The sequence below is a fragment of the Seriola aureovittata genome, chromosome 5 (assembly GCF_021018895.1).
Source record: "Seriola aureovittata isolate HTS-2021-v1 ecotype China chromosome 5, ASM2101889v1, whole genome shotgun sequence".
NCBI lineage: Eukaryota > Metazoa > Chordata > Actinopteri > Carangiformes > Carangidae > Seriola > Seriola aureovittata.
The window spans coordinates 24,899,166-24,913,913 of NC_079368.1; the positions used below are offsets into that span (position 1 = coordinate 24,899,166).

At 42.7% G+C, this 14,748-nt stretch overlaps 1 protein-coding gene across 8 annotated transcripts in view; it reads left to right on the forward strand.

Annotated features, from left to right (window-relative positions):
• Window positions 1-14,748, forward strand: part of aopep (aminopeptidase O (putative)) — an 84,092-nt gene that overhangs the window by 32,675 nt on the left and 36,669 nt on the right. For 6 of the 8 annotated variants that reach the window (XM_056375757.1, XM_056375760.1, XM_056375756.1 and 3 more), the window contains 3 exons: window positions 717-777; window positions 4,755-4,817; window positions 6,285-6,371. In XM_056375757.1, coding sequence (XP_056231732.1) covers window positions 717-777; window positions 4,755-4,817; window positions 6,285-6,371 — 211 coding nt within the window. The other 2 variants (XM_056375761.1, XM_056375759.1) reach the window with 2 other exon arrangements.

Sequence of the window (14,748 nt, forward strand, 5' to 3'; positions counted from 1 at the left end):
TTTATGGAGAAAAAAGATTAAAAGAAAGGTGTGTTCACTTGAGCTCCCCGAATCTACTGTTTGATCTGGATGCACCAAGTTCAATAAGAAGTTGATTTGGCAAATGTTGGAAATCACTAATTGAGCTTCAGAGGAGCAAAGCTGAGAGAAAATGGGTATATAAAAATGTAAATTAAAACTCCTCATTACAAAAGAATCCCTGTAATGGGTCGAACATCACAGATTAATATACAGTAATAGCCTCATAGTATCCAAGTGAGGATTGATGATGGGGGGGTGTGCCGTGTGTTTACTCCTTGACTTGTGTACTTTGCATAGTTTATAGTTAGCATACAAACTGTGGACTACTTGAGTTTGTTTGCATTCATATTTGCGTTTGCAAGCGAGCTGTGTCACTGTGTGTGTACTGTGTAGGGTATGCAACCATTTTCATGGCCAAACTGTCCACTTCAGCCTCACCTCATCTACATGCACCCACACACTGTATATGCATACATCCAAATCCAATTCATTGTCTGTGCATGCCTGTGTGCTTGTCCTTGTATGGGAAAGTGGGTGTGCCCCTCTTTTTGTTTAAGGTGTTGGCCTGGACCTCAAGTCTGCCATGACCCTAACAATATTTTCCCAGAGCCATGTTTTCATAGGGTGTCTTGGGCAATAACAGTCATTGCTATAATAATAGGAATAATACTAACACTTGTGCCATTGTGTTCCAGAAAAGGCCTCACCCTCAGTGCTATTTATGCTGACTGGCTTGATCGACCGGGAATTCCAAAGGTTTGAGGAACCTTTCTTTCTCTCTTTTTCTTTATTTTTTTTCCTTTAAAATGTATCAAAATCTAGAGATTGACCACGTTGCTTTAGTGTTCAGTGATGTGCTGATAAAACCAGAGGATTAATTGTTTTATACTGTATCAGACAATTCATTGTCTGACACAGTAAACTGTATTAATTTACTATACAATATAGTTTAGGTAAAACATTTTAAATACCAACTAGCATAATTCATTAGTTAAATAAATTCGCAGCTCTTAAATAACGTTAGACTGAAAATAAATGTATAAAATAAATGTGCATACAGTATATAGTCTAACCCTTTCAGTATGTTTCTGAATTGTCTGTCTACAGAGTTCACAGGTATCATGTCTTAACTATGAACTAAGTAATTACTTTAGTTATTTTCTTGCTCCTCTTTGTTCCTTTTATCATACAAGGTAATTAGCCACAAATTAGCACACAGCTGTTGTCTGGGTGTATTGATGCTAAAGGTGTCATACTAATTTCATAGTCTTTGTTCTCATTAGACTGGTTTCTGGTTATTGGTTTGAACTGACTGATCTTTGTCCAACTTGTGTCACTTTAAGATATCCATGCTGCTGTAGCTGTCATTGTTTTACCCGTTTATGTAGAGCAACAAGTGGCTGAATGTTTTATCTGTGTGAACTGACAACCATAACCTGATTGGCTTCTCTGTAAAAAAAAAACAGGTTATTGAAAGCCACACGCCAAGAATCACACTGCAAGTTACCATCCTTAATAATGACCTATTATGGTTTGAGATCATTTCATCAAGTAGACTTTAACTAGACTCCATTGTACGTTAAAATGTTTTGTTTTTGGTCCAGTTTAAACCCAGCAGTGTTAAGGTGGTTATAGACAGGAGTGTAAACCACAACACATCTAATATTTGTGTGAGGAGTGTGCTCCAAGCATTTGTTCTTAGATGACAAGAGCTGCATTGCATTTGTCTTTGTACTGAACAGCTGTAAATAGCAGTGTATAATGACGCTCTCATAATGAAAATGATGTCTCATATTAGAAGTAAATAGTCAATATATAAATACTTCAGCTTAAATGACGTGTGACTATTGGCCTGTCGGCATTCTCAAACTGCCAGACGGTTTCCCAATAACAGCATAAAAACTCACAAAACACATTTGTTGTTCAACTCAAAAAAAGTTTTTGAATTTTCGGTTTTCCAAAGGATATCATGATGATGACCTTCATCCTAATTCACAATATCACCTGCTGTTTAGTAAGCATTGCTAGCTCTTGTTGCAGTTCAGTTCATTTTATCATTGTGTTGTGTGGGTGTATTACCAGACTGGTACTGTATCTTGACAAGGTGAGCATTGCTGTTCTGCCTCTGTCCTCTAACAGAGAAAGACCCATGGTCATAGATACTAGGATTGCAAGGCTACACACACACGCGCACACACACACATACACACACACACACACACACACACACGCGCGCACACACACTCATGCAATCAATCCACTTTAACATCTTCCTCAATTTTCCCATCTCCATGGTAACTGATCTTAATTATCACCGTGTGTATGTGCACTTTTGTGCGTCTGTGCTTGTGTTGCTGTCTGGGAACCTTCACCTTCTAGATTATGTGATGATGTAACTGGAGCCTTTCAGGGGGCCTCTGAGGGTGGGAAGAACAGCGTGGAGGGACTGCTGTTTTCTCACACCTGATTGGGTGACGGCCAGAGTGCTCTTGCAGAGGCTTTTTTTGTGTTTGATGTGCAAGTCACCGGCTAATAAGATCAGCCAGATCGATTGAAACCTTTTACAAATGCAAGTGCTTGTGTATTATGTACACTAGACACAAACACATTTTAAAAATCCTCTCTCCCTCTCTCTCTCTCTCTCTCTCTCTCTCTGCCACTCTCTGCCTCTCTCGCTCTCCCTTCTCTGCCTTCCATCCATTGCTCGACAATGTGCTTGAATCGGAGAAAGGCAGGAAATGGTTTGGCCTAATAATAAACAATGACATTCACCGATCCCGGAGTAAGAGATGTGGAATGGGAAGGCCAGTGCTGGCCTATTTTAGACCCCACAGTTTAGATGAGTAAGCACTCCCTTTGGGATGATGGATTTAGGCTGAGATACTTTGTTTAAATAAAGACGACCCTTTATTCATCGCAGCTTTCTGCCTGATTCTACCTTCTCCTACAGCGTACATCAATGTCTTATGTTTGTCTATTTCTGACTGGGTCATCAATAAATGCCTCTTGCTACCAATCGTCAGGCAGAAAAGAGTGCCAATTACTGGAGCTCAAACTTTCTCTCTTGAAAATTAGGGCTGGCTGCGAGGCATGAATACTTTTTGAATATAACAACTGAGTCAGGCTCAGCTCCTGATATGATATTTTTATTTAGGAAAATGTATACCCAGATGTTTGCATTAAGGCAGTATTAAACAGGATTAAGTGTGACAGGCTTGGTTATTTGATGAAAATTGGGCTGTTTTTTATTAAAAAGAAAAATAATCTATACTCAATAGATAAGGTATCAAAAAGATAAAGAATTTTCTTATTGGTACCAAAACTTTGGTATTTTTATTGTCTGGCATTGTTTCTGGGATTAATAGATTATGAAGATAATCCATACTTACACTTATTCAAGTAAAAAATAGTTCTAGTAAAATCACTCACCAACCTGGATGGACAAAACTCACACATCACAAATGAGTACTTAGAACTGAACGAGGGATGTGATTTACTTGCTTCTCATGCGTGTTTCTGAATGAGAGGTGTATCCTCTGAACTTCTACATGTAATCTAATATTGATTTACCAGAGAGACGCTACACAGACGTGGGCGCGGGACGAAGAGAGAGTTTGAGGTAGACAAAAGCCCTTGCTATTCAGGGATTGGTAGCGGGGATCGAGGCAGCAAAAGAGCTATGTGTGGTATCCTGTTACACAATGCCAATTTACTGTTTCAACACTCACTACATTCTATACAGCCCACTCCAACACCTCCCTCTCTCTGTGTCCGCCTCTCTCTCTGTCCTTTTGCTTCTACACACACCTTCATGCTATTTCTGCTGGAGTACTTTTGTGTAACACACACAGAGAAGTACCCAGGCATGCAGTTATAGTATTGAACTTTGTGTGTGTGGCTGTGTTCGCTGAAAGCTGACAGACTGCGTGCGCCTGGGAACGTCTGTTGCGTGTCTATCATGGGTTGTATGAATGTGATGTGGCACTGCTGCATCTCGCCTGTTTTTTGTGCGTGGTGTGACATTACAAAGACCTTGTTCCCATTCTCTCCGGTCTGTCTCGTGTCTGTCTCCTTATTTTCCTCACCACACAAACACACACACACACACAAACACACACACACTCACAAAGACAAACATATACACAGCCCTTGCCGTCATCACTGTAATGTGTGATTCACATCACTCAAGCCGTGGCTCTGCTGAAAGCTTAATAAGGTTAGAGAGTAAGTGCTGTGTGTTTGTGCCTACTAGCTGCTCTCTGTGCGTAGGTGTGTGTTTGCATGTATGTCTCTATGTGTATGTATGTGTGTGTCTAGTGGTGGAGGAGTGAATATGTAGAGGACTGAAGTGACTGTCAGTCCTGTGGTTACTTGTAATTCAGGTGATTTTTTTCTAATTTTTCTTTTTCTTTTTTTTTTTTTTTTTTTTTAAATCTCCTCCTCCTCCTCTTTCTCTCTCTTCTCCTCCACTCTTTTCTCTCATCCTCCGGAGTCAAGTCGCGAGTTTCCGTCAGAGGAACAAGTGATCGCGCTTCCACCTCCTCCCACTCCTCCCACCTCTCCTCTCTCCCTCCCCTTCCTGCTTTGCCAGGGCTCTCTCTCTCTGTCTCTCTCTCTCTCTCCCTCTCTCTCTCTCTCCCTCTCTTTCTCTCTCTCTGCCTCTGCAAAGCATTCCACTCTGTCCCGATCACTTGCCCCCGGCTCACTGCTTTCCCTTCTTCTCTGTCGTTCAGTGGCTGTATGAAAAGAGCGCCGTGTGGTCACAGGCGAGGCTGGTGGAAGAAGTCAAAGCAGAGGTAAGCACTCTCTCGCTCTCTCTCTCTCTCTCTGTCTCTCTCTCTTTCTCTCTATCTCCTCCTCCTATTCTCTCTTTTCTCTGTCTCTTCTTCTCATCTTCAGGGAGTGGCAGACAGACTTGGGGGGCAGCTCTCAGATTTGAAATATTGCACCTTAGACTGCTTGATGTGATTGTCATCTGATTCTCATCACTCTCCTTTCCTTCACTACGTTATGTTGCCACTGTTTCTCTTTACTGCTTCCCCTCTGTTTGTCTCTGTTGTCTGTCCCACAGTGTTAGATATCATCTCTTATCTCTACATCTCTTGCACTCCATCTACCTCTCTTTTGCTCCCTGTTTCAGTCTTTCCCTCTGTCTGTCTCTGAGTGAAGTGCGGCACACAGCGCTGTACATCTGTTGCGTGTCATTCTCTGCTGCAGATCAGATTTCTCATAAAGGCCCCATGTTGTTCTTAATTCCTTTGCCTATACGTTCTAATTCTCCCATTTATCTGTCCGATAAAAAAAAAAAAAAAAAAGTCAGACCGGAACAGAATATTTGTAAAATATATTAAAAATACTTAAAAAACACAAAGAATGCTCGAGTGATTGCATCTCAGAAATGACTTATCCGCTTCATGTGCTTTTTCCGTGTTAGGAAACCTCACTTTTTCAATATTTAAACTGTATGACGACAGTGTTTTCAGTCTGAGGTACAAATTAAAGCGGAGGAGAGGAGTCAGCCAGGGTAGATAGAGTTTGGCCTTGATAGTGATTGGCTGTTTAATGGAGATCTATGGTGCGGGGAGTTGCTGCGCTCCAGGCTCTGTCACAGAAACATACTTACACTATTACTCTTTTGTCTTAGCCGGCACTTTGTGTTGGTTATATATGGAGCACGAGTGAGCGCTGAAAGGTTGGAATTAATGTTAGTGTTGTAGAGAGACGGCGCTATAGACGTGTGTGTGTGTGTGTGTGTGTGTGTGTGTGTGTGTGTGTGTGTGTGTGTGTGTGTGTGTGTGTGTGTGTGTGTGTGTGTGTGTGCGTGCGTGCGTGCGTGCGTGCGTGCGTGCGTGCGTGCGTGTGTGTGCGCGTGTGTGTGTGTGTGTGTGTGTGCGTGTGTGTGTGTGTGTGTTTCCACTTTACACTCTGTCAAAGCTCGCATGCTAGTAGCTCACTGAGAGTGTGTATGTGTATATTCCTGTGTGCCTTTCCACTTGAGGGATGGAAAGTGCGCCTTAAGTCTGTTTATATTTACTTTCCGCTATTAGATGTGACCACTCATTCTTTCTCTTGTCCTCTCTCTGTCATTATCATTGCCTCTCCACTGTTCCCCCTTTTCTCTCTTTCACCTTCATACTGTCTCATCACTCTCACTCAAAACCTGCTACTTTGTTGCCTCTCTCTCTCTCTCTACCTCTCTACCTCTACACTCAACTTCTTTTTCCCGCCTTCACCGCTTCACCCCACCATCCTCCCTCCTGCAGGTTGTAAAATGGATTCTCCTCAGTCAGAGTCATCAGGGGAAGGGCAGAAAGCGGAAGAGAATAGAGCCCAAGGTGAACTACAAAGAGGTAGGAGACACTCTGCCGTATTAAGGCCTCTATCTACTTTCCCTCTGCTGTACTTCTAAATCTTGGCACTGTCCCTTTCTCTTTTAGAAAATCTCTATATTCCTTTTTATATGGGTTTTTTTTTTTTGCCCTTCTAAAGTAGCTGTGATTCTTGAGCTGTGCAGTGTTTTCATTTGTCTGACAACAAAATTATGTTGACGTGGTGTGTCTACAAAGACAGACTACCCTGTACTTATTTAACTCTTTGTTTATGTTGTGTCCTCCGCCCACATATTTAACCTTTTAAGAGTTTGTATACATCACATACCCTCCTGTGTGTGTGTGTGTGGTCATGGTCAATGCCTGTGTAGGATGGTGTCTGTGTTTGTCTGGGGGGAAGGTGGTGGACACCATTTGGCCTCAACATTCAGGCATTGAATCTGGCCTTGAACCTTTGTTGCATCCTTCCTTGTCTTCCCGTACTTCCTGTCAGTTTGCAGTTTGTTTATCACCAAATAAAATGGTGAAAAGTGCCACGAAAACGATCCAAAAAAGCGTGCGTGTATGGTTAATTAGGGCTCTCCAGGGACGGCTAATCCCCTCCACACACTAATTGACGCACACGCTTGCACACTCGCCTGCATCATTAATGAACGCACACTGATCTATAAGCCGCAGAGGGCCAGAAGTCATTAGTGAGAGTAGAGCAGCTTTTATATATCACTTGCAATATGCTCAGATATTGTAGACAGAAACATTTGCAAAGCCTCTCATCTTTTTGTAAAATACATTTTATGGCATGAATAAGTTAGGTAAGTGCCTCTGGGCGGACGGAAAAATAAAACACTCATTCATTGCCAAGAATATTATGTATATCCAGTGACTTTTTAGGGCTTTACTTTTCCTTTTAACACACTTAGCTTTCAACAGATGTAATGTAAACTTTATTCCTAAAATAAATTATACATTTTTAAGCTGTACGTAAAATTCATAAAACCTCAAGCTGGAACATGATTTCTCCGTGTTAGATTACCTCCAATTCCTGTGTTGTAATTTGGAGCACACAGTGAAAGAAATGCCTGTGGAGTCCGCAGCCAGTGCAGCCCCCTTCAACCACCTGATACCTACTGTCTGGCATATTTACAACGTACGCACACACACACACACACACATATACACACAAATACACTTACTTCTAAGGGGCAGCAAAAGGGCCCCTTCCTGTGGGGGGGAAGAGAGTGCTGAAATCAGCCTCATGAAAGAATAGCCAATTACTGTCCACTTGGCCATACACAATAGTGAGAAAGAGGAGGGAGGGACGAATGGACGGACGGATGGAGCGAGGGAGCAGGGGGGATGCAGGGGCGGGGGTGTGGGAGGTCAGCGTTTGAAGTTACACCATAAAAGCCATCCTGAAAGGAAACACGAAGTGACCCCTCCTCCCCCTTTCTATCCACCCCTCTCCTCCCTGCGGCCCGGCCCTCCTCTCTCCTCCTCTACGTCTCCCTCCCTTCCCTTTGTTTCTGTGTACGGAGAGTGCCCCATGGATGGACCAGGTGTATTTTATATTACTCCTTCATGTACTTCAAACGCCAAACAGCCCAATTCCTACTCAACCCCTCCTCTCTTCATCTACCTCTCCTCCCTTTCTCTTCCCTCTTTCTGCCAGCCTGTTGCAAGGCGATAAATCACTCAGCAGACCCGATCGGCAAAGGGGGGGCAGTTAAAACATAAGAGACAGGGAGGTAGAAAGGGAGGAAAAAGTTGGAATGGATCAGAGATGAAGATAGAACTGCCGCAATGGAACAATGAGAGTGAAATATGAAAAACGCTGACCATTGACTGACTTTTAGATTAAATTGGAATGGAAACATATTTAAGGCACCAAATGATGAGCTTGAGTGGAAAAATATAAAGGGAGAGGAAATAGCGGATGATATGTAAGTGAAAGAGAAGAAATAGGTGATGGAATGACTGTATGGAAATGGAACAAGAGGAAGAAATAAAGGTAGGAAAGTAAAGCCAAAATGAAAACAGAAATCGGTAAAACAGCATTTTAGGAGCTGATGATTGAAGTGAGAGCAAGACTAGTGGTCGGTTAGAGGTTGATGATTGTGAATTCCAGTGAGGTAATGAACATCTCGTGGACATCTCATGAAATGAAGAGCGGAGTGGATATTTGGAGAGATGAGAGAAGCACACGAGAGATGAAATATTACACGGACTGGTCAGATGATGTAAGAGCGGTTAGGAAGAGAAGAAAGAGATTGTGAGGGAGGGAATAGAGAAGGCAGGCCTTTTAGTGGGCAGGAATTAGGCTGAGCCAGGGTCACATTTAGCGCTAATGACATCATGGGTGATTAGGGAACGTACACACACACACACACACACACATACACCTATACATGAACACACTGGTAAGAGCCAGACACCCCCCACAGAGCAGCCCTAGATCTGGTCAATTTAATAGAGCCAAAGTTTATTACCAACTTCCCGTCGTCTTTGTTTCTGTGCAACTTTATTGATTCGCGAGCATCTTAGCGTGCGCGTCTGACTTTATTTTTGTGTACACGTTTAACTTGGATGTGCACGTGTGATGAGCGTGCGCGTGTCCACTGCATGTGGAGAGGTCTGTGGAGGGATATTAGTCATGCCCGCATGGTAATGGGCCTCATTTCGCTCTCATTTTCATCTGCGGTCTCCGTAATGAGAGGGTCCGTCTACCCCTGCTGATCAGGACAGGAAACCCTGTAGGGGAAAAGCGCTGAGAATAGCGTGAGACCCTGGTCAACTTTTCAGGCAACGAAATGCTCCTCCACTCTTTAAAGATGCAGTTTGTGAGTTGTAATTGACCTGGGTCACATGTTGATCAACTGGACTGCATGGTGAAATGCCTCATAGAAGATCAGTAGGTATCATAACGTGCTTAAAAAATGTAAACTTTACTATTCTGACCTCGTGATTCAAAGTTGTTAATGTTACTGAAGTAAACCACCTCCATACTTTACGCTCGCATAGTTCTGTTTCACATTTTTGCACCAGACTACAGTATATTAGATTGTGTTTGGCACATCCTAGCACCTTTCTGCAGATGTGATAAGGTTCTGTATACAAAAAGTGTTGACATAGCTCTCCCCTGGATAAACAAAACCGGGAAATTGTATAATCCTGAATTCTTGTCATTCCTGCTGAAATTGTTCTGCGCCGCACTATTTTTAACTTAACAGTGCACATCTCTCTGAATCTACTGCTGCACAATTACTACATCCCCCAGACTGAGGATTATTTTGGTGGACATTGTGTTATAATGTCATAATTATGAACCACTCACTGTGATTTATTTTTTGCAACGTCCCAACCTTGTTTGGTTGTTTTCAACCACATCTAATGATTTCAACCTTTATAGTATTAATTGCACAGACTAAAACATGTGATTACACACACTCAGAATCTGCACAGGTTTTGCAGGGAGGCATCGGCTCCGAGTGATAACGTGTCTCAGAACAGTGTGTCATGGTAACTTCACATATGCAGCAGAATAGGTGGACGATGAGTCAGCCTCCATCTCGGTGGCATTCTGTCACCTTATGTGCTCCCACATGGCGATCTGCACCTTCGTGGTTGATGGATTTGGCTACTGTGAAAACATGCACCATCAGGTTTGTGTTTGTGGCTGACGAAATGTCAACAACATCAGGTTCATAGGAACAGCCCGTCCTGATACGGCACTTCAAACGGCAAAGGGTCATCTGTTGAAACAGTCAGACTCAGTTTACTTAAGAACTGCAAAGATCAGGAGGCAAACTTTCATTTCTATTACAATAGATACTGTAACATGTATAATATTATATATTATATATGTACTGTAGGTCAAAAATTTAGTTAAAAAGATACTTATTGTGCGGTTTGGAGATGAAACTGCACCTCAGTGGAGTCAGGAGAAAACATGTCACTGAGGACATTGCAGAAAGCAGATATTGTTGTTGACAAAACAATCTCACCACAAGGTCCATTTAGTGGCTGTTCTGGAGCTTTTAGCAGATGGAGTTCACCCAGTTCTCATGATACTGTACAAATTCTGATTCCTGTTTTTGTGAGTGCGGTGCTCAGACTGAATACTCCTGATCAGCTATGAAATGGACCTTGTGGTGGGATTGTTTTTTTCAGCTGTTGTTTCCAAGGTCAAATATAAACTTTCCGTCTCCGTTTTTTGTTTTTGTTTTTTTGTATTAATGTATCCAGTGGCGGTAATGATTTTAACACTTGTTGCTCTTGAGTTAAGTGGTTCACTCAGACATAACAACTCTGACGTTTTAGAGATTGATGTTTTCACTCAACAAGTTTCAGAATCTCTTGTTACCGCTGTACTTTACCTCGGTGCTGGGTGTGGCCGTCCTTTTTATGCACTCCCACTTCTTTTGTTCATTCCTGCCGGCTCTTTGTATTAATGATAACATTAAACTCTACTACTCTAGACCTAGAGGCCTCAGAGCTAAAATAAACCCGATAAGAGGAAATTTCGTTCCTATAACTGCACAGGTATGCCATAAGGACACGGATGCCAACTTCTGTTTGAGGAGATAATGTAAACCCACAGAGAAATGAAGAGGGTTCCAGTGCTGACTGAAATCCCTTGTGTTGGGCTGAGGTGCGATGTTGATGGGTGGACAGGGGAGGTAGTAGTGGTAACTGGAACCGCTGTGGGAGAGTAAACAGTAGGAAAGGCATGATCAAAAGCCTCTTCAGTTGGGTGGAGTTTGCAGGTGGCGCACATTACTCTGCCATAGTAGGCTTCTGTAAGTAGAGGATGGGGGGAAAAAAAACAAGGAGAGCGGTGTGGAAATTGTTTCAGTCTGTGTTGTTTGGCACTTTCTCATAGCTTTGATGAAATGTAGCTGAGGAGAGGGAGATTGTTCATTTGTGAGATGCACAGACTGATTTTAATCCTAGTCCATGTTTTGCTATAGACCTAGACGATTTGTGTGCACAAGTGTCATAAATTGCTGGTCGTAATAAGAAAGCTCGAGTAGCAAATTACCCAACAGTCTTGTCTGTTTTTCTCTTGCCAACTACCTCTTCCTCTCTTTCCACTTGTTTAGAGTCTGACCAGCACCATGAAATAAAGCATATCCGTTTAGTGATGGTGTTTTTATGGCATCTGTGTTGTTGTTGTTTTCTTTGATAATACGTCACCACTTCAGATTACACACAGCCATATTTGGCAGTTCAAACTCCACCCCTGAGCGGTGCCGATGAGGATACATCACACATCTGGTTTCCCTTCATTTCTGTTTTCCTATCTCCAGTGCACTGTCTCCTGGTTTATACTGCCATCTCCCCTTCCTTCTCCTCTTCTCTTTCTCTCTCTGTCTTACACTTTTTCTTACTTGGTCTGTCTCCCTCTTTCTGTTCCTTTTGTCCCCCTGTGATTTATTGGCAATGAATCAGGGATGAGGGAGTATGCCGGAGGAGAGATGGGAACATTCAGGGAAATGGCTGTTTCCGGCCAGACTTCATCACATCAGGATGGGAAATGGTTGGAAGAAAAGTGTGTGCGTGTGCGTGTGTGTGTATGTGTGTTTCTGTGTGTGTGTTTCACCATCATTAGACCAACTGGGGATCAGCTAAGGGCTGCTCAGGTTGAGTCCAGCTCTGTGAGCCAAAGGTCTTTAATTGTCTTTTAAATGAAAGTTGGACTTGAGCTTTGCACACGTGCATAATGGAAGTATATAGAGTTCATGTAAAATCATTCATCCAATTCCTGTATTGGGATATTTAAATGGCAGTTTAACTAGGTGTGTGAAGTCCACTAAGTAAGATTACAGGTTGTCACGGTGAGTTTATTATGTGTAGCTATATGCTTCGCTTTTTTAGGTCCAACTCATGTTAACCCTGTAGCCCTTACCTTGTCCAACCTTGACCTTATCGTGATGGAGGGTTTACGTGCACCTGTCACACTGGGAACTGTGTTGTCTGAAGCCTCGAGTTCCTGAAGAGGGACTTCCATGGCAGACTGGTTTCATGTGAGAGGTCAAACAAAGTGCATTGGTTGCATTGGTTTTCTGGGCTCATTCCTACTCGTAGTGTGAGATCCGAACCCGAACTGTGATAACATCTGGAAGCTGAAGGCTGAGGTGTTCACAGTGGGAATATGGTTTGCCAGATAAACGTTGTAAATGGCAGCCACAGTGACTATTTTTCAAACCTTGCCTTTGATGTTGAGCTTGACAGGTGGTTGAATTAAGTTTCCTTAGCAGGTTGTTGAGACTTGCCTTTTGGTCAGCCAAAAATTATATAATGAATGGACATATTGACACATAGATGGAATTTACTCTTTTTGGTTCGAACAATTGGACCTCAGCTTGAGAAATTGTTGTGAAGAGGCTGAAAGTGGAAAAGGATAAGACAGCAGTGCAGAAGCACACACACACGTCTACTTTATAACCCTGACAATATCAGATTGACCTACAATTGGGACACACACACACACACACACACACACACACACACACACACACACACACACACACACACTCACTCACACTGTAGCTACTCAAAAAGAGATCACTGCATTACTTTGAGAACACGAGAGAGAGGATTCCTCAAGGCTCAACTCATGAGCTCAGACAGAGCGTGAGAGATAGTGAAAGACCGATCACAGGAAAAAAGAGACAGAAGGTGATTCCGGGACATCTAAGGAAACAGCTGAACTACATTTTGAAAAAACAAACAAAAAAACAGATCAATAAAAGTATCATACTGGCTTTATCATCTTCTGCAGTATGTGTTGCGAAAAGTGCTGAGTAGGAGGAACAGATTGTGCGGGAATCAAGGGATCAGTACGGCAAACAACTGCTGTTTGATTCACACTTCTCTTCACACTGACTTCGCATCAATAAGCTGTTGATCCAGCACTAGCTGCCAATGAGACTTTTTAGTCCACGTATGTGCCTGTTTGAATAACTGTTAAGAGTCTGTACATTTTGTGTTGTGACAAAACTGATGTAATAATCCATAAATCCAACAAAACCCACATACACTTGTACGGATTGTATACACAGCTGCGTGTCCACATGCTTTATTGCCCCGGTAACTTGTAATTCTTCCTCCACTATATAAGACTCTAGAGTTTAACCTGCAGAACTCATGCCGGGATATGACAGGATATTACTGTATAAACTGACTGAGAGTAAAACACACAGTGTCTTTATAAGCGTATGTGACTGACTGTTATCTGACAGATGTCTCATGCTGCTGCCAGATTACAAAATCTTTGTAATATAAGAAAATCAGGCTGTTTTACACTCGATTTCTCGGGTTTTATTTTGTACGTTCAAAGTTCACGACGGAGGTGCTGATGGAGCGTGAAAACTGTTTTCCCTTTTTGCTAGGTAGTAAAACGCTGGAGAAAAAGAATGAGATAGAGGAAAATTAAAATTTATGTTAATTTATGTGTTAGAGATGAGAAGATTTATGTGTGGAGATGGGAGGAGAGGAGAGAGAGGAGATGGCTCCATTTGTGCTGTGTTAATGAGGGAGAGCAAGACAGAAAGAAAGTGAGGGGGAGAGAGCGCCAGCGTGTATTTGTCTCATTTATCACTCAGCAGCAGTTCTGTTTTCGGGGTCATTTGAAGCTCACAGCCTGTCTCATCTCGTCCGGGGACTCCCTGTAGTCTGCGTGTGTGCATGTGTGCATGTGTGTATGTGTTTGTGAATAGGGGGTATACAGTAAAAAAAAAAAAAAAAAAAGAGGGGTGTAAAGAGATCACTGGTCAGGGTTGACGATGCTGACAAGCTATTTCATGGCAGGCATAGCGGCCCAGAAATACCACTTAGGCCTTCATGACTCTCTGAGGAACGCACCCATGCATGCTCACATGTGCACACACACGCACACACACATAGAAAGACGCATATACAAGGTGAGGCAAGGAGTTGCGGTGGGGAGTTCTGGGGGGAGAGTGAGGGGTAAGCATACAGCGCAAGAGTAACTGCAACAAGCTTTTCACTGAAGTGGTCAAAAAGAACACACAAACACACACATACACACACACTCGCACACGCACGCATTCTGAATCCCAGAAGCATTTGAGTGTCATTAAAGTGCAGCTGTGTTTGTCTTTCCAGCACACATGGAAAATGCATCAGGGAGAGAGAGCGAGAACACAGCCTGCCGAATATGGCTGCCACAAGATGTACAAAAACAAGCGCTGCACTTTGTCACTCGCACAACTACGCATTGTTCATTTTGGAGACTATTCAAACACAATTTTAGACATTCAGTGCAATGCGACGCTATAAAAACGCATCGTAGCATGGAGGTCACGGTGTTAAACCCGGTGACACTTCAGCGAGATATTTAGAGTAGAGTCATGTTCAATATTGGGCTGGGCTGTAA